Source organism: Aquila chrysaetos, chromosome 14, assembly GCF_900496995.4.
Source record: "Aquila chrysaetos chrysaetos chromosome 14, bAquChr1.4, whole genome shotgun sequence".
Taxonomy (NCBI): domain Eukaryota; kingdom Metazoa; phylum Chordata; class Aves; order Accipitriformes; family Accipitridae; genus Aquila; species Aquila chrysaetos.
This window is the reverse complement of record NC_044017.1, coordinates 33,569,394-33,595,416: the sequence shown is the minus strand read 5'-3', so window position 1 is coordinate 33,595,416 and position 26,023 is coordinate 33,569,394. Positions and strand designations below refer to the sequence as shown.

At 42.6% G+C, this 26,023-nt stretch overlaps 1 protein-coding gene across 4 annotated transcripts; it reads left to right on the top strand.

The window, feature by feature from the left end:
• The first annotated feature begins 10,230 nt into the window (after positions 1-10,230).
• Positions 10,231-26,023, top strand: SLC25A15 (solute carrier family 25 member 15). 4 transcript variants are annotated; one of them, XM_030036486.2, is made up of 8 exons: positions 10,231-10,366; positions 12,178-12,305; positions 16,151-16,409; positions 17,460-17,543; positions 21,048-21,185; positions 21,517-21,686; positions 22,720-22,878; positions 23,662-26,023. In XM_030036486.2, exons 2-8 carry the CDS (start codon positions 12,251-12,253, stop codon positions 23,784-23,786), a joined length of 990 nt encoding a protein of 329 aa, XP_029892346.1. In that variant the 5' UTR covers positions 10,231-10,366; positions 12,178-12,250; the 3' UTR covers positions 23,787-26,023. The 4 variants fall into 4 exon arrangements, with proteins under 4 accessions (XP_029892346.1, XP_029892347.1, XP_040984624.1 ...); XM_041128690.1 differs by lacking the exon at positions 10,231-10,366 and adding an exon at positions 10,724-10,743; XM_041128689.1 differs by lacking the exon at positions 10,231-10,366 and adding an exon at positions 11,780-11,869.

The window sequence follows — 26,023 nt, the reverse complement described above, 5'->3', positions numbered from 1 at the left end:
TTGTCTCTCTGTAACTTTACATACCAAGGACTGGTGTTTGTCAAGGATTAAGCCTGTCAGAGACTGGTACTTGGGAATGATGAGCAAGAAGGAACCAAGAGCGATCACAAAACTTAATTAAATGTTTGATGAATTTACGATCTTGTTGAGAAGGCACAAGCAGAGGCCTTGCTTGAATAGATAGGGCCGGAAAAGATAAGAACTCCTGCCTTTGTTCCCGTCCTTGTAGATAATTTAGCTTAAACTAGCCATATGGTTTTGCACCACTAATGAGAATTTAGATAATAAGAGCACTAACAATCACTGACGTATCAAAACATGTAAAGGACCATACTGTGCAGAATCACCTGAGGAGGGTCAAGTAGCGGACAAGTGAGGAAGACTATGGAAGACCACCAGAGGACTCCTGAAGACCACCAGAGACCTTCAATGTGCCTGCGTAGAGGACATTTGCATATGCTAATAGTTTCCCGGAAAACTAATGAATATGTATAACATTTCTGAGGAATCTAGTGAATATGTATGTAGAACCTGTACTTAACCTGCACAATTAGACCCGACAGTGTGCGCCTTGGTAGAGCAGAGACTGTTTTGGACATGATCATTTTTCACAACTGGGGGCTCATCCGGGAGGGTCTTAGATCCTGAATTCTGACTTAATCTAGGAGGGGCGCCCCACCATTTGGTGGCTCCTGATCAGGTCGGGTCAGGACTAATGCCATCCTGAACCTGAATAGGGGTAAGCAAATAATTTGATTTTTTGAGCTCCCTTGCCAGCTGCAGCAGTTTATTTTGCCCGTAATTCTGCGCGCGAAGATCCGAACGAAGACGACGGAGTCGTAAGTGTTTAAGGAGTATACTGTTCGGTTGGGTGGGATTCGGTCGCCTGTATGTGTGTGTAAGAGTGTGACTGAGACGAAACTTAGTTTCGAAGCCATTGTGGAGGTCTTCTAACCGCGGTTCCAATCTCCCGCGAGGGACTTGGCCGGTGAAGGACCGAAGTGACTCCTATAGGATTCCTGGGTGGGTGATAGGTCCTAAAACCCCCTGCAAGACACTCTTACCGGTGACCAAGGGCTGTAGGAATTGCCACAGTAAAATTCCTAAGATGGGTCAGACAAAATCGAAGACCAAGGACCAGAAGAAAGGGAGCAAATTACCAGATATACCATCAGAAAGTCCATTAGGAGTAATGATTAAAAATTGGAATGAAAGGGGCCCCAGAAAAGGAAAAAGTAAATTAAAACTGATTCAATATTGCATGGTTGAATGGCCAAAGGAGCCTTTAAGACCACATGTCTTTTAACCTGTTTTTGGATCCTTTGAAGACTGGATTTGCCAGGCCTTAAATATATATGTTAACTCAAAGGAACCTTTTAGTCAGGAGGAAAGTGATTATGCAGGATTATGGATCAGGACTTCACGTCCTTTTCCAGCCTCAATACTTACATTAAAAACAGATGAGAAGTTTGAGGGAGAAGAAGAAGATACAAACGAAAAGGGGGAAGAAAAAGATGATAAATGGGAGCCACTAGATAACCTGCCGCCTCCATACCTTAACAATCTACCTCCGGCGGTGGCTCCCCCTCAGGTGGCCGTAGTACCCCCACCAGTACCACCGTTGTCCCTGCCTCCACCACCAATAGCACTGGAATTAGAACTACCTCCGGCTGCATGTACCAGAAGTAGGACTGCCGTATCTGAGGGAGCTTCTTTATATCCCTTACGAGAGGTACCCCTCGGAGGCAATCAAGGAGGTACCGGGTTTGTGGCAGTCCCATTAAATACCACAGATGTAAGAAATTTTAAGAAAGAAATGGGGACCCTATTAGATGATCCTCTCAGAGTAGCTAAAAAACTGGATCAATGTTTAGGTCCCAATACTTATACCTGGGAAGAAATACAGTCCATTTTAGGGATCTTATTTACCGCTGAGGAAAAAGGGATGATTAGACAAGCTGGAATGAGAATTTGGGAAAGACAGAATCAGGCAGGACCCCCAGGAGACCAAAAATGGCCAAATGTGGATCCCCACCGGGATCATCAGCAACCCCAAGGAAGACAGAATATGAGGGATTTAAGAACACTGATCATACAGGGAATAAGGGCAGCGGTTCCCCGAGGGCAAAACATTAATAAAGCATTTAATGAACAACAAGGGAAAGATGAATCTCCAACAGAATGGTTGGAGAGGTTAAGAAAAAGCCTACAAATGTATTCTGGAGTTATCCGAATACAGTGGCTGGGACAGCTCTTCTTAGAACACAATTTGTAGCTAAATCCTGGGGGGATATAAGGAGAAAATTAGAAAAAAATAGAAGACTGGCAGGAAAGAGGACTAGAGGAATTACTTAGAGAAGCTCAGAAAGTCTATGTTAGGAGAGATGAAGAAAAACAGAAAACGAAAGCAAAAATTTTTGTAGCTGCAGTAAGAGAGAGTCAGAAAAACAAGACCCCGTCTGGGGAAAAAAGGGGAAAAGGAATAGAGCACACACCACGGGGACAGCTTTCCCGAGAAAGGTACACTGTTCCCGTCTGTTACTATTGCAACAAGAAGGGACATGTTCAGAGAAACTGCTGTAAGCGGGAACAAGATGAGAAAATGTTTAAAGAAGAATAGGGGTGTCAGGGGCTATATCTTCTGGGGACTTCAACATCAACAGAGGCCTTGATAAAATTATTAATAGGTCCCCACAAAGAGGAAGTTTTATTTTTGGTAGATACAGGGGCTGAAAAATCAACTATTCAAAAACTTCCAAAAGGAATAGAAAAAGGGAAGAGTTATATGTCAGTAGTAGGGGCAAAAGGGGAACCTTTTAAAGTACCTATCTTGAAAGATGTAGAAGTAGAAACAGAAAAGAAAATTTGCCTTAATGATTTACTTTTGCTTCCTGAAGCAGAATATAATTTATTAGGAAGGGACTTGATTTTGAAATTAAACTTAGTCATCCAGAGTCAAGGGGATAAATTACAGATCAAACTGTACGCTTTAATGCAGAAAGATGAAGAAGCCATTAACCCCTCGGTGTGGTACAAAGAAGGGGAAGCTGGAAAGATAGAAATGGACCCCATAAGTGTTCAGATAATAGATCCGCATCGCCCAATTAGAATTAAGCAATACCCTATACCCATGGAGGGTTGAAAAGGATTAAAACCTGTAGTTGAAAGACTTTTGGAAAAAGGGACTTTAGAACCATGTATGTCACCTCATAATACACCAGTCCTCCCTGTAAAGAAACTAGATGGGTCATATAGAATGGTACAAGACCTAAGAGCTGTAAATCAGCGAACAATCACTAAATTCCCTGTGGTGGCAAATCCTTATACTTTACTGAATCACATATCCCCCAAACACACTTGGTATAGTGTGATAGATTTGAAGGATGCTTTTTGGGCCTGCCCTCTGGATGAGGGATCTAGAGACTATTTTGCTTTTGAGTGGGAAGACCCCACAACAGGACGAAAACAACAATTAAGATGGACTGTGCTACCACAGGGGTTTACAGAGTCACCCAATCTATTTGGACAAACTTTAGAAAAAATATTACAAGATTTCACATTACCCAAGGAGGTGAAATTATTGCAATATGTGGATGACATTAATAGGAGGAGAAACTGAAGAGGGGACCCGAGAAGCTACCATTAAATTGTTAAACTTCCTAGGGGAAAAAGGATTAAAGGTGTCCCGATCAAAATTAGTTTGTAGAACAGGAAGTAAAATACTTAGGACATTGGCTGAGTAAAGGAAGGAAAAAGTTAGATCCTGACAGGGTATCTGGGATACTATCCTTGAGACCTCCACAGACTAAAAAGGAAATTCGGCAAATATTGGGATTATTAGGATATTGTAGACCATGGATTGAAAGTTATAGCGAAAAGATAAAATTCTTGTACGAAAAACTAACTAACAACCAACTTAAGTGGTCTACAGAAGATGACCAAAAATTGGAGGAAATAAAAAAGACGTGAATACAAGCGCCTGTATTGAGCCTCCCAGATCTAGAAAAACCTTTCTATCTCTTTGTGAATACGTCAAACCAAACAGCATATGGAGTTCTTACTCAAGACTGGGCAGGAATAAAAAAACCCATAGGGTACTGTTCTAAGTTACTTGATCCAGTACGTAGAGGATGGCCCGCTTTTCTCCAAGCTTTAGTTGCTACGGCATTATTAATAGAGGAAGTTAGAAAAATTACCTTCAATGCTCCTTTAAAGGTGTACACCACACACAATGTCAGAAATGTGTTACAACAAAAAGCAGAAAAATGGTTAACGGATAGCCGGGTCCTAAAATATGAAGCAATACTAATTGACTCCCCTGACCTAGAATTAAGGGTGACCTCTGCTCAGAGTCCAGCACAATTTTTGTTTGGGGAGCCATCAGAAGAATTACAACATAACTGTTTAGAAGTAATTGAGACCCAAATCAAGGTGAGACCAGATTTAAGGGATATTGAATTAGAAAAAGGAGAAATACTGTTTGTGGATGGCTCCTCCCGAGTGGTAGAAGGGAGGAGAAAATCAGGATATGCAATAATTAATAAGGTCTTAAAGCTTGTGGAATCAGGACCTCTGAGTCCATCATGGTCAGCTCAGGCCTGTGAGCTGTACGCCCTATGCAGGGCCCTGGAGTTACTAAAAGAAAAAAGTGGGACCGTATTTACAGATTCTAAATATGCATATGGGGTGGTCCACACTTTTGGAAAAATTTGGGAGGAAAGAGGTTTAATTAATACTCAAGGGAAAAATCTTATACATCAAGAATTAATAGTAAAAATTGTAAGGGCATTAAGAGAACCAAAAGAGATAGCAGTGGTACATGTGAGAGGACACCAAAAGGGATTAGATTACCGAACCAGAGGAAATGATTTGGCAGATAAAGAGGCCCAGGAAGCAGCCCTAAGGACTCAGGTCGCTAAAATTAATGTAGTACAAACCAAGGGGGATACCAGTGAAGAAAGACGGGAGGAAGGAGTGAAGAAGTTTACCCCTGAGGAACGAACAAAATTGAAAAAAATAGGAGCTAAGTTAGAACGAGGAAAATGGACACTGCCCGACGGGTGAGAAATGTTGCCAAAAGCATATGCCAGACAAATATTGGGATGTTTGCATGCGCAAACACATTGGGGTACAAAGGCGTTGAGTGATCACTTCCTTAAACAATTTGGCTGTATTGGGATTTTTGAAATAGCAAAACAAATTACACAAGGCTGTTTAACCTGTCAAAAGATAAATAAGAAAGCGTTTTGACAAGTAGCTGCGGGAGGTGGAAAAACAGCTTACAGACCTTTTGAGAGAGTACAAGTTGATTTCACTGAATTACCCAAGGTAGGGAGGATAAAATATTTATTGGTAATAGTAGATCATCTAACACGGTGGGTAGAAGCTTACCGTGTAGCACGAGCTACAGCACAGATGGTGGTAAAAATTCTATTAGAACACTTGATACCTAGATATGGGATAATCCAGTACATTGACTCTGATCAAGGCACACACTTCACTTCCAAAGTAATAAAAATATTATGTCAATCATTAGGTATTCAGTGGGAATACCGCACTCCGTGGCATCCACAAAGCTCAGGGAAAGTAGAAAGGATGAATCAAACAATAAAACAACAGTTGGCTAAATGAATGATTGAGACCCAAATGCCTTGGACAAAATGTTTACCATTGGCACTTTTAAATACAAGAACGAAGCCACACAGTGAGACTGGATTATCACCGTACGAAATGTTATATGGTATGCCTTATTCTCATGGGATGCCTCTGGGGAATAATGTAGTTGAAGATCAAAATATCCGAGAATATATAATTACTATCGGGAAAAGATTAAAGGAACTAAGAGAGATTGGCATGTTGGCTCAAACACCACCATTAGGATTTACAATTCATCAATTAAAACCGGGAGATAAGGTTCTAATAAAAACATGGAAGAAAGAAAACTTATGTCCCCTCTGGGAAGGACCTTTTCTTGTTTTATTAACTACAGATACAGCTGTGAGAACTGCTGAAAAAGGGTGGACGCACGTGTCACGAATAAAAGGTCCAGTGAAGGAGTGGAAAATAACATCTGAGCCAGGAGAAACTAAACTAACCATCAAACGGACTTGAAGAGGCCTTACAATTGACTGGTAGGGGTATATGTGTATCCTTACAGACTCCAGACCCAAGTGAATCCCAGCTCGTTGGCTGAGGCCGTGGAAAGAACCATTGTTGTATGGGAGGAGTACCCCAACTGACGACGCGGGACAGCAGAACCCCGAGTCGAGCTAGTACTCAGCTTTGTCCAATTTGTCGCCGGTGCAGTTTGTATCTTATTTGTCATTGTTATTACTGTGGGAAATATATAATCCATTATAACGGATCACAACAAGTATATTTAGTGAGCACACTATCTCCTTTTTGTATTAGATGTAGACGTATTAATCAATTAGAAATACTAACGAGACAAAGATATTTTTGTTGTCGAACTAACAGGGTTGTAGTAATATAAGATAAATTGCTGTGGGAATTTTATTATGACTATTTCTATATAATATATACAAAACCTTTTAATTCCTACCAGGGAAAACAACAATGGGGATCATTGAAGTATTAGGATACCTATAAAACACACTGAACTTTTGCAACATAGCACACAAATTGGACTAAGAGCTGACCCTATAATCCCTTGAGTGTTTAGGACAGACCACCTCTTAAGGAAGAGGGCAAGACTGGATAGGGAACCGGTGGTGCGGCTAAAAGGGTCTGCCAAGGGCTGCAGCCCCTCAGGGCTGTGACCGCCGACCACTATGGCCCTTACTAGACCTCTTCTAGTTCTACTTGGGGTGAGTTCTTTGACCCTGACTACGGAAAACAACTGCAGTCAATGTACAGTGACTACTAGAAGGGGACGAATAAGCTCCCTAACCTTAGTATATCATACTATCTATGACTGCAAGGGTCAGAAAATTGGAAGCTGCATCTATAACCAAACCCAGTATGCTCTATGCAGAGAAGAAAACAGAACTGTATGCTATGATCCAAAGGAACTCCCTTATCAATATTGGGTCGAGATTAGAACGAATGATCAAAATGGGAGATTAATAGGATCAAGTAAAAAAATTACTAATTCAACCATACCCGCCTGGGTATTCTTTGATGCATGTGATGCAATTGACGATGACCCAGACACAAATTGTGGGAGTGTAGAGTGGAGAAAATATTATTCAGAACAACCAAAGTACTTATGTCCAGGAGCCGGGCATTGTCAAATTAATGCAAACTACTGGCGCTCTGAAACGGCAAGATATCAATCTGCCCACTTATGCGGCAGGAGGGGATGGGGGTGTGTGTGTTGGGCAACCCAAAACTGGGGATATGAAAGTCATTGTGGGGAAATACAGGCCTCCATAACTGCGGGGCCTGTAGATAAAAACTGCACCACCCGTAGCTGTAATCCTGTCAACATAACTATTAAAAACCCAGAAAAATGGAAACAGAAACAAATAGTTTACCTTGGGCTTAAAATCTATGGGACAGGAGGGGACCCAGGCATTGTCCTGAATTTACAGATCAAAGAAAAGTCTAGAGAATCAATACAACATCGATTATTGTTTAACTTCTTTTATCATGAAATAGAGACAGGAGTAAAATATGAAATTCCCACAGTTGCTAAAAATTTATTTGTAAACCTTGCAGAAAATATCGCTAAATCGTTAAAAGTGACTAATTGCTATGTTTGCGGAGGAACAAATCAAGGTGAACGATGGCCATGGGAGGCCATGGAGAGCAACATAAGTAATCCCCAAGTATGGAAAACAGTGGGAAAGGATAATAGGAAACAAAAATGGGTGCTACAAACAAGTATAATTGGGAAGAGTTGTTGGCAAAACCTAAGGGATGATGGAAGGCAAGTAGGTAACCTGGAGTGTGAAGGCGGTTTTCTATGGAATGAAACCCGGAATAATTGGGATAGGTGGGGAAACCCACTGGAAGTAAATAATCAATTTAAAAATTGGACAAATGGAACGAATATACCAAATGGTTGGCCAACTCCTGAAGGACATTATTGGATTTGTGGTAGATTAGCTTATGCATATTTGCCAAAGAATTGGACAGGGTCCTGTGTATTAGGAACTATAAGACCCAGTTTTTTCTTATTACCCATAAATCGAAGAGAGCAACTAGGAGTTCAAATATATGCAGAGGCCAATGAGTTAGGAAAAAGACGTCAGAAACAAAACCTACAAATTGGGCATTGGAAAGATAACGAATGGCCTCCTGAGAGAATTATTGCCTATTATGATCCAGCTACATGGGCAGAAGATGGATCTTGGGGCTATAGGACCCCAATATATATGCTTAATAGAATAATAAGGTTACAAGCTGTAGTGGAAATAATCGTAAATAAAACTGGAGATGCACTTGGATTAATTGCCAAACAAAATACCAAGATGAGAACGGCTTTGTATCAAAATCGCTTAGCTTTGGATTATTTGTTAGCACAGGAAGCGGGTGTTTGTGGAAAATTTAATCTTAGTAATTGTTGTTTAGAAATTGATGATGAAGGAAAAGCTGTGAATGAACTTGTAACGGAAATGAAGAAAATTGCACATGTCCCAGTTCAGACTTAGAATGGAATTAACCTAGGAGGATTATGGGGAGACTTTATGAACGGTGATTGGCTCAATAAAATTGGGATAGTTGTAGTAGGAATATGTGGAGGATTGTTAATAATTCCATGTTTAATACCTTGTTTTACTAGACTAATACATTCGGTTATACAAGGAATGCAGATATCTGCTGCACCTGTTGATCCGGAATCTGGAAGAGAAAAGGCCCATTCCCTAATGATAATAAAAACAAAAGAAGATCCGAGACTGATACCAATTCGGCAAGTGTTAACACGACTGGAAATGAAAACACGAATCAATACCATAAAAAAGGAAATGGGGGATTGTGAAATATATTCCCCTGATTTGTGTCAATATAAAACAATGCTAGGGCCGCATGGTGAAATGTGACCCTCTCTGCATATGTAATCTTTAACCGTTTTGCTTGATCTTGTATAACCGTAGGCCTAAGGGAAGTAGGAGGGTATGTATATAGTTCTTACTTCCTGCAAAAGCCATATAACAGTAGGAAATTACGGAAGTTGGAAACGAAATAAAATCAGACATCGAGACTTTAATTAGAATCCTGTTTTGGACATGATCATTTTTCACAATCCTTTTTTAGAAACAAAAAACCCCACCCGCCCAACCAAAACAAAAAGATGCTGCGGTGCTAATCCACAAACTCCGTTCGATCCTGCCCAGTAAGCCCACCGCTCGCGGGTTTTTGGGGGGGGGAAAGCGCTGTTCGACCCCAGCGAGGGCCAGGCAGGGCCTGGCAGCCGCCTCGGCCGGGGCTCCGCCGCCGCTGCCCGGCCGCAGGCTTGGGGCGGGGGACCCCAAAAACCCGGCCCCGGCCCCGACCCAGACCCAGACCCCCCGCCGGCCGTTTCCCGGCCCGCCCGGAGCCGCCGCTCAGCCGCCGGGGGCACCGCAGGCCGCCCGGCCCGGCCCGCCCACCGCCTCCCCGGCCCGCGTCTTCCCCGGGGCCGCGGCGGAGGCCGCACCGCCTCCCTCGGCCGCCTATATAGGGGCGGCGGCGGCGGGACGGTCCGGGCGGGCGGCGTGCTGTGGTGAGCGGTGGTGCGGGGCAGCGGCCTCGGCCTCTCCGGGGGCTGTGGTGCGGAGCGGAGCGGGGGAGGTCCCCGGGCGGGAACCGGGCCTGGCGGGCGGGCCCGGGGTTGTGCCGCGGCCCTGGGGAAGCTGCGGGCCGCGTGCCGGGGAGCGGGACCGGGACCGGGGTGAGGCGGCCTCCGGCCCCCGCAGGCCTCTGCCATCTCCCCGCGCCGCAGGCTGGGGCTTTCCCGCTGGAAACGGGCGGGTGCGGTGGGAACGGGGCTACCGCGGCTGCAGCCGGAGCCTTCCCCTGCCAAGGAGAGCTGCTCCCCCCCCCCGCCCCGGAGGCGGCGGTCCGGGCGGTAAAGAGCCGGTCTCCGCACCGGCCGCGGTCCCTGCCGTGGCCGGGGTGCCGGCCTGCCATGACCTTGGGCGGCAGAGCCGGGGCCTGCCTTGGCGGGCGGCCGCAGGGAGCGGTGCTGCCGGCGGGGTTTGGCTGCTCCGCGTTCGGAGAGCGCCGCAGCAGCAGCAGGGAACGGCGTCTGGGGCTGGGGGGGCTCTGCCGGAGCTCTTGCGCCGGCTGATGCTTCTGTGTTGCCAGGTTGGAGGCTTGGATTCGCTTTGGGAGGAACAGAGCGGTTGTTGCCTCGCTGTATCTACCAGCCGGTTTTAATCTGCTAGCGTTACTACAAATAGGAAGGAAAAACGGAGGGAAGGTACGTACATATGGAATACCGGTGTAGTTTTGACTAAGGCTTAAATCTTCGGAAAGTGGCAATGTGCCCCTATGGATCGGGAAACTAAACTTCCTCGGCGCTTAAAGCTCCCATATTTTTATAGGCATCTCTGTTTTTTCTTCTGCTGCCGAGCTTTCAGTGGGTATCTGTGGGTGATTTGGCATGTGCCCCCTTTGGGGACTGGCACAAGTCGATAAGCATTCGGCATGATGCAAGCAGTGCGGGTTTTACTGAATGTGAGCAATTGTTGCTCTCTGGTAATTCCCTTCATTCACAGGCTGTCTCGCTGATCTGTTGTTCTTTTCTTCCTCTAAATGAGAAGCAAAACTGCAGAGTGCTATGTGAACGCTAACGAGGTATATGGGATAATGAAGTGTAACTTGGTCTTGGAGCCTCTGCTTTGAAATAACACCTAACATACTATGGTTCAAATGAAACGGTTCAACTCTCTAACCACAATTTGGAAATAGCATGTATTAGTGCCATTTATTACAAGAGTAGTGACTTTTGGTTTTTTAAACCCATTACATTCAGATTCGTGCAATACATCTTAAATAGACTGGACATGCAAAGTTACTGAGTGACAGTATTTGGCCTACTGGGTTTTTTGGTTTTTAAGCTTTGGGAATAATAAATCTGCTTAGAGACCGGCTTTCTTAAAGCCTTGCTTGTATGCAAGTGTCTGTGCTTGTAATGTAAAAGTTGCATGAAGGATGTGGTTCATACAGTGTGGTTTTTTAATTATTCTTTCAATGTAGCCTACTGGAAATTACACTTCCCATTCATATTACCCCAAAACATATTTTGGGAGGCAACAGGCTCCAAAAGAAGCATTACAGTAGGTAGAAGAGTGAAAAACATTCTGTTTACTGATGTGCTGTGCTTGAAGCCAGGCTTGAAAGTCAATGAGGGGCTGATTCATGTGTGTTATATGTGTGTTTTTTAAGACTCGTGCAACTTTTTTGACAGCACTGCCAGCCAAGTGTCTCGCTCAGCAACATAGTTCTGAAACAGTGGGAGCTCTTTGGCTCAGTGATTTTACTCCAGATAAGCAAGCTTGTTTTAACTAGTCACCAAGTGAAAGTACCTTGCTGCAAACTTGAGAACTGAATTAATTTGAATGTTTTATTTGAAAGTGTTGCCTTTGTATTTCTGCTTTCCAGCTGCCTTCCTGAGAGATGAGGTGTAATTCTTATTCATAATATGCTGGGCTGTGGGGGACTTGCACTGGGAACATGACAGCCAGACAGTTCTAGATGTTCATATTCATTCCCTTTCTACTCATCTTCTGAGAGCCATGTAGAAATACCTAATGTGCCTGTATCATCATGAATACAGTTTTCTTAGCTGTTGTTCACCACGAGGAGAGCAGTTCTCTCTTTTGCTTTATAGGTGGGGAGCTGAGATGGGGTGGGGGGAAATATTCCTGCCAGCTAGCCTTAGACACCTGATGGAGACTATGCTTCTATAATCAGTAGAAAGGTAATGCTCAGCACTGGTCCCTGGAGCTACTCTTTGCTTTCGTTGGAGAGATCCAGGGAGACTAGAAGCTGGAAGGCCTAAGTAATCTGAAGCTAGGCAGTGATACTCCAGAGGACTTGCCTAATGTGGCAAAGCTAGTCAGTCAAAATGCAAATATGCTATAACTCAGTCCTGGGGACGAGCATTTTCTGTCTCTAAATGGTTTAAAACAAGCTAAATGGAAGAGTGGAAGTGAAAGCATTTGTGTGATGCTTTTGCCTGTCAGAGTTATTGTTGTAAATTGTGTATTCATCTGTCTCTTCCCTCAGGAGACAAATAACTTGACACCTGCCAGGAAACAGGAGACTTCACTCTGAAGGAACTGATAAACAGGTGTGAAGCATGAGGATCAACTCAGCTATTCAGGCTGCTATTGACCTCACAGCAGGAGCTGCAGGTAATGCTGGAGAGAACTTAATTGCACAAAACTTTGAGGGACAGTTTTAATAGCTTTGACAAATCTAAGAGCAGTTTCCTGTTGCTATAAAAAGCCTCGCCTTCTGTATTTTAAGGATATGGAGGTGAAGCAGCTGACCTCAGCCAGCGTGGTAACTGCATCACTATTGTTTGTCCCTGGCGAAAGCCCTGCCACAGTGAAGGTGTAACCCTTATTTCAGACTAATGATTTTCTAGAAGGAGGTTTAAGTTTCAGTGTTAGTTCTCATGCTTACATGAGTTCAAGAATCAGTCACGAGTAGAGTTTTGGAATGAACTCAAACAGTGTGTGACTGATTGAGGTGCTGCTTTTGTCACAGGAACCCTCCTTAATGTAAATGGGCAAGAGGCTATCGGAAGGGTTGTTGGCTCAGACAACATCCCAGTGTGAATCTTTAAACGCTGGGAAGCTTAGTAGTAGGACTGATGATGATGAACTTGGTTAACTAACTTCCACATTGGTCTAGTCTGTGCTATAAAGTTTTGCTGGACCAGTTGTGACAGTCACAAATGTGGAAACAGTTGCATGGTGTCGGTGACATTACCATGTTGGTAGTGTCCGTGGCTGAGGGATGAATTGGTTTAACTCCACCGGGGAAAAAGGGTCTTTTTGGTGTTTCTAAGCTGACTGTGTTTAGACAAATCTTTCCTTCCACCTTTTCTGTGTAATGTACTGTTGTAACCGGTTTAAACAATTTCATGTTTTTCTTTCCCATGCAATAACTATTACAGACAGTCCTTTTATGATGGTGTTAATGCTGCAAATATGACAGTATTAATGGTGTTACGTGCATTCAAGGGTAGTTATTTGAGGTCGTTTGTCAGAGTGGAGATAACCTTACTGCAGTGAGAAGGCAAGGAGTGACAGATAACATGAGTCCCGTGTGGCACCTTTGTATAGCATTTCATCTGCCACCACATTTTGCCCAGTGAATACCTGCTTTGCTAGCCTTTGCAAAATATGTTATTGACTAGACAACACCCTCTTTCCCTGCAAGGGAAGAGGAGTGTTTCTGCTCTTACTCCTTTGCTGCCTTAGAAAAAGTAAGTTCATTAGTCTGTTCATTCTCCTTGGGTTTTAGGTCCTCAGTAAAGAATAGCTGTTACATCTGCTCTATTTCCCAAAGTAGCAACTTAATATCTGTGCAGTTCTTCATGGTTTTGTGGGTGATGCCAGGTGCTTAAATGGGAGGTGTGATTGCTTTCCTTCCAGGTACTTCAGCTCAGAAGTGCTGCTGTTAACATCCAGGGCAGTAGAGCACTCTGGCTTAGGAAGTTGTCTTTCTGGGTTGAAGCCTGGTCTGTCTCATCTTAGCTACTACAAGAGCTGGAAACTAGCATTAGCTTAGAAATCCATTGCTTAGTGATACTGTTCCATGCCTGCATTCAGGCTAAAAGGGCATGCACTTGAGGTTTGCCTGGTTTTTGGCAGTAGGGCTTAGAGGATCTTGGAGCTAATTATGCTCTTTTTTTATCCGGTACAGTTCTCCTTCAGTTAAGATGAAGGAATTCAGACCTTTTTCAACATGACCTCAGTAATCCTAAATCATTGTTCTCATTTTTTTCTTTGCTACTTCTGTCATAATGGATAGTTTTACTGTTCCTCTAGAATTTATTTCCCATATTCTTTCCACATACTTGCTTCTTATTGCTTATGTTCATTGGTAGTGCTTGTTTCTGAGTTCCATGTGTCTCTGCATCCTTTAGAAAGTGTATTTAACTAGGCAAACAGCTAGTTCCTCCAGCAAATGTGTAACCTAGTTTTACCTTCCTCCCCAGATACAGTCTTGACTAGCTGATAAGTAATGACATATTGGGGCAAGTAAATTCTGAACAGGAATAAATAAGTCATTTAGCTGCCTGTGGGTCAGTCCTTTGCTGAGGATCTGAGCAACCTCTAATCACTTCTTTGACTAAGTAGGACTCTTTCCCCCGTGTTCCTGTGTTATTATTAGGACCACATTTGTCTAAATGTTCAAGGAGTGCTGACTTTCTGGTTTGTTTTGGTTTTTTTTAGACTGTCTACTGCTGGCTGGAAGAACTATTTTTTTTCTTTAATATTTTGGATATTAACTGGGACTCTTGGTCTTTACCTTGAGGCTTACAGAGTTCATTGCTGTAGTTTACTGGGCTTGTGCCACCTCCAATGACAGTGTAAGGAGAGCTTTTTCTCTTTTTGGAACAGCCATTCACAGTCAACTTCCCATTTTTCAGCTTTGCATTGCCAAGACCATTCCTGGTTTTCTTGGGCTTCTTCCAACAGCCATTATCTTACTGCATGTGGATGTTTTAGGTTTACCTTTACACAGGAACCTAGCATTTGTCCTGTAGATTAATATCTACCTGACTTGCCTGCAAGTAGCATTGGCTGAGCCTTTCCAGCTCTGCTCTTCATCTGAGGCTTACATGGATGTTACTGGTCTGAGCCAGCTACTTTCCTTGGTTATCCCTCCCAGAGCAAGAAGGTCTTCATGCTTCCTTGCATGATTTGCTCTGAAGCTTTTAATGATGCATCTGGTTGAGAATGAGCTTTTATGGCAGGTAGATCTTGAGTTCCTCTTAAAGCCCTGAAGTACCTCTTTGCAGAGGAGCAACAACAATGTAACAGAAATGTGTTTGCAAAGAGTAAAATCAATTGAAAATAACCCTGGTTAAACAAACACTTGCTTATTCTTCTCCCCACTTAAAAGAAAAATAAATAATCTTAGTTGGATTCACATGTTTGTTTCTATTTCAGTTTCCTTATCTGCATTTACAGATAGTTATTTCTGTTTTGTAGCTGAAAAAACATCTTGTTAATTTGCCCTCTTTAAGGTATATGCATGTCAGCTGTGCTTGGGTTAAAGATCAGCTTTTTCTTTAGGATGGTGGTTCTCTTGCTAAAAAAGCAAACCCATAAAGCCTATATAAGGTACACCTGTCATATGCTTCCTGTTAGGTATTGGCTTCTAATAGATTGCTGTCAGTGTCCACTGGCATTTCTTACTGAACAAGTGTAACATTGGCTCTTTCTGCAGACTACTGAATTGAGTTAGAGCTTGTGGAAGAACGCTGCACTGTGGGCAAAGTGGTTATTGATGACACTGATGGAAATATCTCACAAGTTTTCAGGGCATTGACCTTGCAGTTCAGTTTGAAAAAGATAAGATGTTATGTAACTTTGCCCTTTTGTCCTTTTTCAGCTTATACTGGACACTTTCTTCCAGTATGTGGGAATAAGCGTACATAAGAATCACCTGGAGTTTTAAAGTAAAGGGCTTGAGTCTCTGGTTATCATTTTATAATGCATCATCAGTTTTAGCACTCTCAGCAGTGTTCCTCTTGTCCTGGAGGAATCTTTGTCTCACTTGATTACAAATCTTTCAGGTTTTTGTTATTATTGGAACGTAAAATCAGATGACTTATGAACCACTGTGTTAATGAGCAATGGAAAATGTTGCTTAACTCATTAACACAAGCGGCTTGATTGCAGAACAATACCTCTAATTCAGTACCCGTTTATGTAAGTGAACTGATTCATTTTGATGCTTGCTTTTAGTAAGATAAAAGAATGTTTAATGAGAATCAAGCTGTTACTGCTCTTGCGCCTGTTTTTTTTTGTTTGGGTGTTTTTTTTTTCCCTTCAGGTAACTAAATTCACCACTGACAATTGGTGCCATTGTGCTAAAATCAGTGCACTTGTCTTCCCCTGCAGAGATTTAATTCATCTTTGCTTTCTGCATGATTTTCCTAATAGTGCCGTTTGTGTACAAGTGTTTCAGTTGTGATAACCTTCAGCCACCCTCTTAACTTCCATTGCTTGCTTAGGTGGGACTGCGTGTGTGGTGACTGGCCAGCCCTTTGACACTGCAAAGGTGAAGATGCAGACATTCCCCAACATGTACAGAGGAATTGTTGACTGTTTTGTGAAAACCTATAAGCAAGTGGGGTTTCGAGGCTTCTACAAGGGAACCACACCAGCACTTGTAGCCAACATCGCGGAGAACTCCGTTCTGTTCATGTGCTATGGATTTTGCCAACAAATTGTGAGAAGAATTGTTGGAGTAGACAGGAAAACAAAGCTCAGGTTAGTAATAGAAATCTGTTTCATATTTAAAAATAACTAAATTAAAAATCCTGCAACTGCTGCTTGCAAATACTGTATTGTCAGGGTGCAGCTGATGTCCCAGGCCCCCCTCTGCCAGTATGCAGTGTAGTAAGTTTTGGAATATAGACCTTTGTGCTAGGAAATGGTGTCTAACTACAACAGAGCCATTTACTTGTCACTGCAGCTGGCTGGCTTAGATAATCAGAACTTAACTGGAATATTCAAGACCTGGTATGTTTTTTACCAAAGGGACTGAGCATTGCAACACCTGAAAGTTAGTATTCCCTTGATCTCTAGGTGATTCTGATTTTGCAGGGGAGGAAGTGGCTCTTCTTACAGGGAGGCATACTAAGGGGGAAGGACACTTTTTTTAATACTGCCTTGCTTTTAAAAAAATTATTTAAGTTTCAAAAGCTTGAATGTAATGGTGGTTAGACCAAAGGTCTAATTTTGCACAGTGTGTTGTCTACAGCGCTGGCAGTAAGTGGTTGCCTAAAGAATGAAAAAGAAGAGAGGGAAGTGTCTAATACTTCCTCTGAGTCCTGTGCCAGGCTGTGTTCTCAGTTCAGAGGATTTCTCGATCCTGATGTGATCCAGTCAGTGACCTTGGATCTCTTTTGAAGCACTTGTCCAGTCTCCTCTCAAATTCTTGTAAGTTCCTTGCATCTGCAGTATGCTTTGGCAGGGAGTTCTGCAGGTGATAGTCATTAATTCTGTAACTGGAAGAGGCAGTTGATCCTTAGCCATGGTCTCCATGCTATATGGGTTTTTGCAGACCTCTGTCCATTGCTTCATGCCCCTCTTCCCCACCTGAGTCTTTTCCTAGATGGAAGGATCCCAGCTCTCCTAGTCAGTGAGCACTCCAAAGCTGTTCCTTTAGCTGTCCTCGCTGTCTTTCCCTGAAACTCTCGTAATTCTAATGTGTCTGGGGCTTTAGCTTATGAGACCAGAGCTGTGCAGAGTATTCAGGGTGTGATCAAGTCATGGATTTATGCACTGGCATAATGATCGTAATCTCTTTCTAGCTAGGATGGCTTTTCTCCAGGTGCATCACTTGAGAGCTGTCAGTGGTCCAGCAGTCTCAGTGTGCCTTACCATTACGCATTTCTCAAGGTATGTCTTCTGTGCAGCACTGAGAGTAGCTGCACCTTCTCCATCCTTCTGCTGCCCCATAGTGTGTAAAAGACTTCTCATAACTGTCCTAACTCCATTCATTCAAAGAGTGATGCAAGGTTAATGACATTCAGCTTTTAATAAAAAGCTTTGTTCTGCCTCTGTTGCCTCTGTCTCCAAATGGAAGTAGCGGGGCAGGCCATGATTCTGCATTTGAGATCTCTGACATGGCATGGGTAGCTACCTAAGTGCAAGGCAAGTATCTAAAAGTGGCATTAAGTGGGGTGTTCTCCTGTCCCATGTTAAGATGTGCTGTATCTTAAGACTGAGGCCTGCTGTGAGGGAATATGAAGTGATGAAGAAACAAATTATATTAATTGCTCTCTACTTGCATTCTCTTTCACTGTCTTCCGGCAGTTGAGACAGAACTGTTTCCACCTTTTTTTATTGCTTTCTTAGATCAGGGGGTTTCTGCTTGCTCAGCTTACAGACCCCTTATTTTTTCCTACCCACTAAAACGTAGGAGGGAGGCCTACCAACAGCATGCTTTGCTTCTTAACCATCTTTTGCAATCTTCCTGGGAGGCAGACCACAGACTTGCAGAGGTCCTCATCTCTTCAGGTGACTAAGACAGCATGTTTATGATGCATGTAGGGGAGGTAGCACAGGAAACTTTCAAATAGTATATATATAGGTGTACTACTATGTATCTTTGGAGTAGGATACAGAATGGGAATGCAATTTGAGTATGTAGCAATAGCATGTTCCTCTGACATCTGACCCTTCTTTCCTTGGTCAGGTAATGGTATTTTTCAGACCCAGGATGGCTGTTTAATACTTTGTTGATTGAATAGCAAATAGTGTGACTGCATGGCTCTGCTAGGACAAAACACTAAAGGATTTAAGTTAACTTGAAAGATTTCTCCCTTGGTGCTGCTCCCTTGATCTCTTCATCTGGATCATTGTGGGGGCATCTTACAAGATGCATGTATGAGAGAATTGTATTGACATGGTCTGCAGTGGTGCCCTGAGTACATGCAGTCTGTCCAAGATGTCTCCACTCATTCTTATTGTGGAAGAGTCAAGAAGTCTTTGTAGTGTGCTGTAGGGGAGGGAAGAAACCCTGGTGAGGGTAACCTCCAGACATGACAAGTAAAGAACTGTAATTACCTTCATTGCCTCTGCTGTTTAAAAACTGTCATACCGTCTTAGGCTGAAGAAGAAAATGCATCAAGTCACAAACTGAGGTGAACCTCACCATTTTTCTTACCCATATGTAGGCAATTGCTTCTCACTTTTTCATTATTTCATGATGCTTGAGATTTCTCAAAACCAGCTATAATAGTTTGGTTTTAAGTTACCTTTTCAGTCATACCTTTAAATGGCTTGGGAATAAGTTTGCCTGGTGTGCCTGTGTTTAGGGATACCCCGGTCAGTGTGTGAAGCCTTGCAAAACCGTTACAAGGACAGTTACAAAACAACACTTTTTCTAGTTAAAAGAGTACATGCCACTGATGCATGTGTCAAAAAGAAAACAAATGGAGAGAGAAATGCTAAATTCTATTTATCTTTTAACATCCATTTAGTTCAACCAAACTGATTTCATTCCATGCTAAAGTCTAAACTGAGACAACCAAATTGAAAGAGAAGTGCTAAATTCCGTTTGTCTTTAAATGCCCATTTAGTCTAACCAAACTGATTTCGTTCTGTGCCAAAGTCTAAACTGAGAGAACTATTATCCTTGTTCACCTCAGTTTGACTTTCTCATTACGTGACTAGTCATCTTCAGCGGGTTATTTTCTTTGAAAAAACAAGATAAATGACTTTTATAGAAGCAGCAGCAGTGTAAGAGTAGAAAGATTCTTGCTCCTGTGATGTGTGATCAAAACTCTGCCATCCAGAAAAAATACTGAATTAGGCATTTTGAGTTGAGAGGGAACTTGGAACAGGATTCAAGGCTTATCACTTCTGCAATGAGGTTTCCTATATTAAAGACCAAAGCCTAAACAGCAGGTCTAGTTGAATTTTTCTATGTAGAATTAAAAATCAACAGGCAAAAGTAAAGATCTGAATTATGGCTAAATCTAGTCCTTTATGTATGTGTGTCAGAATTCTTTTCATCTGATAGCATCTGGGTTTTTTCTCTCTTGAAGGAGGAAGGATCCTGTGCACTCCTTAGTGCATAGTTAGGAAGCACCTCTTCCATGTTTTCTTATCCTAATTCTTTAATGTGTAACCTTATTGCCTTGCTCTAGCTCATAGCTTAATGACTGCAGGGCTTAGCCACATACTGTATTTTTAACTCTGCCTTGCTCTGTCTTGAGCTTTAGTGGGTTGCAGTTCAGATCCCCATTAACACCAAGCTGTGTGCTGCAAGATGGTTGTGCAGTCAGTGTTGCCATTTCTTTCTTACTGCCTATTATTCAGTTGCTGCTCTGCAGGCAGTTACTGATTTCTTCCACTTTGACAGTTCTTGTCACTTGCCATATCTGAATATGTCAAAAGCTTTGCTTCATGTCACAACTTTAGTTCCATGATGCTTCTGTAAGGTGAAAAGTTAATCTCTGATACTATTGATGTATAAAACTGCTGGGCACAGGGCAAACATCTCCCTTGTATGAAAAGAATTTCTATGTAGCTGCAAGGTCGGTTTCGGCTGTGCTGACTCCCCAGATTCTGAAAGAAGAGAGAAGCTCCACTTGTTCTGTGCTATGGTGCAGCTCCTGTCCAACATACCAGTATCTGTAGGAGCCCGTTTAAAGTGTATCATAAAGCAGTATGGTCCTGGAGTTACCAGCCTTTTGAGGCCTGGCAGTTTAGCAGCTCAGACTTTGCAATATGTGTAAAATCACCGCAAAGTAAGCCCCGGTTTTGGAATACTGTGAGTCAGTGCAGGTTACAGTGCTGTCTTGTTCAGTGGTGGGGTTTATGTTTGCACTATCTCTGATTCACATGCTTGTGTTCGTGGCAACACATCTGTAGAAAGATTATAGCGGTCCATTGTGCCTTGCTTTCAGATTTCTAACATCTTCCACTGAAAACCTGTAACAACACTGGTGAGGTGAATTTGAAAACGTTGACTTCTGTATCAGGTGATTATTGCTGCTGTTCTCTTTGAGGAAGTAACTACTACCCCAAAGTTTCCCAGTAAAACAAGTGTATGGAAATCTTTATAAAAGCCAAGAAGGGGAAGGTTTGATAGTGTTTATTCTGCTGCAGTCACTAAAGTATAGCAAAAAGGATAAAGGTTGCAACATATCTTATTGGGTGTCAAAAGCATGTATTTGAGTTGTATATGAAGATGGGATGAGCTAGGTTTTTCATCTCCCTAGTTCAAGTAACTGCCCTTTTCGCTTGAGACTCTTTCTCCCTTTCCCCAAGACTGTGCGTCAGTGTTTCTTGATGATATTTAGAGTAGGGGTTCAGGAAGCTGATTGCTGGTGCAGTGGCTCCACTGCACTGACAGTCAGTGCCCAAATACCTTCTGCAGTTTCTCTCTTGCAGTGATCTGCAGAACGCTGCTGCAGGCTCCTTCGCCTCTGCCTTTGCCACCCTCGTCCTCTGTCCCACAGAGCTGGTGAAGTGCCGGCTGCAGGCCATGCATGAAATGCAGTTGTCAGGAAAGATAATCCAGGGACATAAGTAAGTATATACCCTGCCCAGTATCTCTGAAACCCTTTTATATGTATTTATTATTTTTAATTCTCTATTGGCTCAGTGTCACATTTGTAGTGCACTGTTAACCAGAGAGGAGTTGTGGCTGGGAGGGTTGCAGTCTGGAGGTCTTTCTGGTACTGGTAAAGCTGGATGCCAGTGAAGGGCTCCCAGCAGGATCTTGTTCTAAGTCTTACTTGAATTCTGTTGTCTACACAATGGGTCTAACCCTTAATTGTTGCTGCAGTTGCCTACTGTTCTGTAACCTTCTCATTATCTGGCTATTAAGCATCACTAACTGGATCGACCTCTCTCTCAGTACAGTTTGGTCAGTAGTGAAGGGCGTTATTCAAAAGGATGGTCCCCTTGGATTTTACCGTGGCCTGTCAAGCACTCTGCTGCGGGAAGTCCCAGGCTATTTCTTCTTCTTTGGAGGGTATGAACTGAGTCGGACATTCTTTGCCTCTGGGAGATCAAAAGATGAATTAGGTATGGTGCCTCTTTTTCCAGGTGGATTTTAGCATGCTGTCATGGGGGACATAAAGGGGGGTGGTGGGGATTTTTTCCCTGAACATATACTAATGATGCACAGCAGTTGTAAAATACATGTAAAATGAAGGAAACTGGACATACAAAATATGGAGGTCTGTATTTTGTGTACTTACAGTAATGAATTATTGAAGTGACCACTTTCCAATGGAGCAGGATGTATTAAAAATGGAGAATACAGTGAGCTAACACTAATACTACTAAACTACTTAAATATCTGACCCTACAGTGTAACACAATTATTTCATTTCAGCAGCCGTTCAGAGTGATTTTCTTGGAGTCTTTAGCTGTATTCTCTTGAACAGTGTGTTCAAGTGTATGCTGACCACTTGATGTAATTACAATGATAGTAAGAGAACACTGAGATTGAAAATTAGACATGAAAAAATGAGGAGATGGCCAGAATAAAGATTGCTTGTCTCTTGCTGAAAGAATGAATGGTAATACTTTGTCTTGGTGGGAGTTAGGATTTTAGCTGCTTGCATTCTGGTCTCTGTTGCAAAATATTTCTAAACATCTTATCTGAAACACAAAATCAGGTTACATTGTGAAAAATGACTGATCACAAAGTAATTTCACTGTACCAAATAAATCTCTGTATAGGTGATTAACGACACTGTGATGTTACTCTTAAGCCATTTCACAATTAGCCTTAGAAAGTGATTACAAGTGTGAAAGGGGTGGAGTTAACTTAGTTAATACACCCAAACCAGCATTCCAAGTTATGCTTTTTTAGCATGGCCAATAATCTAAGGGGCTAAGAGGCACTCCTTATAACCTTTGAGCTTTTGGTTAGACTTGTAACTTACCAGTGGCTTAGAACTAATTTACAGGTTTGTGGGAGAGCAGAAACTGCTCTTTTGTCATAAGTAGGTTCCTCTGTGTTCTCCTTGGCTTCTGTAGATTAAGTAATGTGATACTTATGTTGGTTAATATTTTGTGGTGTGTATAAAAGCTTATTTCTTAACTTTAGGTCCCATTCCTTTGCTACTAAGTGGAGGTTTTGGAGGCAGCTGTCTGTGGATTGCTGTGTATCCAGTGGACTGTGTCAAATCTAGAATTCAGGTTCTTTCAATGGCTGGAAAACAGGCAGGCTTTATGGGAACATTTGTAACTGTTGTGAGAACTGAAGGTGAGTGTGCAGTTTATCAGATGAATCTGTAGGGCTGCAGATTGAAATCTATACCCTCCAATACCAGAAATTGCTTAAGAAACCTAGTCCACTGATAATGTGGTAGAGACAGACAATAACTGTTTCTAACAGAAATATTGATGCTTCATGTAGTTTGGAAAGCTTTGAATCTAGAAACTGAGGCATGGCAGATGCAGTAGGTCTCTTGGTTCAGGAGACAATTCACTTAAAGCTAACAAAAGCTCAGTATGCACTAAAAGCAGATAATGGAATGAGCTCCACTACCCATGAACAAACCTATACATGAAAATTGAAGGAACTGGTTGAGTCAAGTACAGAATTTTTCTTCACCTCTAGAAGTTAATATTTGGCTGACTGAGGGCTGTTTGATAAATCAATCCTATCTAGCCTGGCAACTTGGGGCACAGCTCCAACAGGGTCCTGCTGTTCTTTCTGTCCCCTTGCCTGCTGTGGTATGGCTGCTGTGTATCCTCAGGTGACCAAGGCAGCCTTGTGAAGACCCTGTCATACCTGAGATAATCTTCTACCATAAGCACTTAAATGGCTAAACTCATGTTAGAACTCTAGATACTCCTTCTCTATTGATATCCAGCAACAGCAACACTGTGGTTAGCAGCTACACCAGTGAGTTCAGCTCTGTGTGTGTGTGTGCCCCTCTAAGCAGAAGTGTTTTACTTCAGTATCCTTTGAAGGTAAAAGCACAGTGGTTGATGCAGATAGGCTGTTTAATAAATTGCTGACTGGCTCTGATTTAATTTCCAGGTGTACTTGCCTTGTATTCTGGACTAAAACCAACTATGATCCGTGCATTCCTGGCCAACGGGGCACTGTTCCTTGCCTATGAGTATAGCCGGAAACTTATGATGAAACAAATGGATTCTTACTGATACCTTCTAGCAGCTGGAGAAGAAAAGGTTGTTTAAGGATCATTTAAATAAATGATCGAAAACATGTAGATCACATCATGGTCTGAGCAGGGCCAAATCAGTGACCTAATTTTAGGAACTCAACTCCAGTTTAGGATTTATAATCTTTTTAAATTCAGGTGATTTCATAGAGATGTGTACATGCTGCTTGAACTGGACCAGCAGAACTATCTCCATCTGGCAGATTCTGCACTGGTGGGTACATTGCATGTCATAAATGTATTTTCCTGACCTGTAATGGTGCTAAAAAGACTTCTCTTGAACTGTGGGGTTTAATGTAACATGCAGCAGTAGGCTGTGACTTGTTTAAGGCAAAGCACTGTTAAAATCTGTGGTGTGGTAGTGAAATTTCCCAGTTGTTGCTGGCAAGTGCCTGATTCAAAGTAACAGCAGTCCTGTCTAATCTTGCTGAGATGGCTGACACATATCCCTCAGCTAGAACCCTGCCCTGCTCCAGCTCCCTTCTGTTCTGTGACTTGCCATGGTCATGGCAGTTGGTGTCTGACTTGACTTGTATACTCTGTCCCAGTGAATGGGGCTTATAAAAGTAGGAAATGTTCACCCTCTACCTTGTACTGGTATGACTTAGAGCCTGAGATATGCCTGTGTTTGAGATAAAAACATATAGTTACTGGGTTTGAGTCCATGCAGAACTTCATTATTTTCTGAATCCTTTCAAGAAGTGCTGGAATATGCTAAGCACCACTGAATTAAGCACTTAACATAAGGGAGACTGCTGGAAATAGCTGCTGGCTCTGGTCATGGAACTGTAACTTTGTGCAGGCTCCTGTCTGGGTCACCTTGACATGAATGAGTCTATGTGCTTGAAGGAGAGGAAGCTGAAGAGGAGCAGAAAGCCAGAACTGAGTTCTTAAAGACAACTCACACCATGGTCTCCATGGTGTAGCACACACTTACTTGGGCTGGAGTCCTGCCACTTGCTGCATCTCTTCAGCTGAGTGGAAAAAGCTGGTATGACTGGGTAGTTTGTATCACCTTCAGGCCTGGAGGGCATGCCTGCTTGGTCATGTTACTTGATTAAACATGCAGTTTGTTAGTGTTACTCAAAATGATGCAATAATGCCTATTTCTAGGTGCCACTTCCATTCTTGAAGTAGAATGTTCTTTATATAAGCATGCTCTGCCTTGTAAGAAGCAGCTACTGCCTATCCCCGGGAGAAAGCAAAGCAGGTCTTAGAGCAAGACAGTTCATGACTCCAGGCTTGGAGTTGCACAGAGGGATGTTGCCTGTGTGCTGTAAGTGACAACCTACCCTTGTGGAAGGCACAGACAGCTCTTTGACCCACCAAGTTCATCAGAGTAACATAGAGATGAGCAACCTCTCACAGCAACCACAGTTCACCAGTGACTGACAGTCACAGCTGGAACAGCTTGGTTTTGCAGGTTACAGCTTCCCTTTCAGATCCCAGAAACAAGGAAGAAGCTTTAGGCCTAGATGAAAACATCTCAGTACCTACTGCCTCTTGCAGTGAAGCCAGGGTGCACTCCAGTGCCCTGTTACAGCCTCTTTGATGAGAGGTAGGTGCTGTAGTTCCACAAATGCTTTTTGCTTCCCCAGCCTTCACATGCAGCAGGAACTGTGTATCTCTCTTTCATACACCCATGAGATAAGGCAGTTAAAGCAGGGCATGGCTGAAGAATCTTCAATGTCTGTTGCACCTATTTACCTTGATGGACTGGTACACTAGGGGCAGTAATACCGTGCATCATCAGTACTTTAAAAGGAATTTATACCAAATGTTTAAATCATTCAGGTAGGAGGGTGAAGCTTTAGGAGTTGTTAGACTTGCCCTTCTTTTCAAAATTGTCTAGCCAAGAGAAATAGTATATTTGTACATGTTTCTAATAGTTATGAAAAGGTGAGGACTGATTCCACATCAGTGGAATACTTCAATCTATTTCTTAGATTTGTCTTTGCTTTCATTTTTTAAAGCTCATGGTTGTAGTTTTTAATACAAAAGTTGAAGCTTCAAGAGAAGCAGGATATTTAGAACTGAGTCACCAGCTTCTTGCTGTAGGTTCAGACATGCATTTTGAAAGTTTAACATCAACTTCTGAAGGAAGCAGTAATTTTTCCATGCACAGCTGCTTAAGCTGTAGACATGTATCAGTTGTTCAGCTAAGAACTTCATAATGCTGGTATAGGAATTCATGGGAATAAAGTTTGATTTGATTAA

Coding starts and splice junctions, on each gene's coding strand:
- SLC25A15 (XM_030036486.2), top strand. CDS start 12,251: ATGAGGATCAACTCAGCTATTCAGGCTGCTATTGACCTCACAGCAGGA. Junction 12,306..16,150: donor CCTCACAGCAGGAGCTGCAG/GTAATGCTGGAG, acceptor TTGCTTGCTTAG/GTGGGACTGCGTGTGTGGTG. Junction 17,544..21,047: donor ACCATTACGCATTTCTCAAG/GTATGTCTTCTG, acceptor TCTCTCTTGCAG/TGATCTGCAGAACGCTGCTG.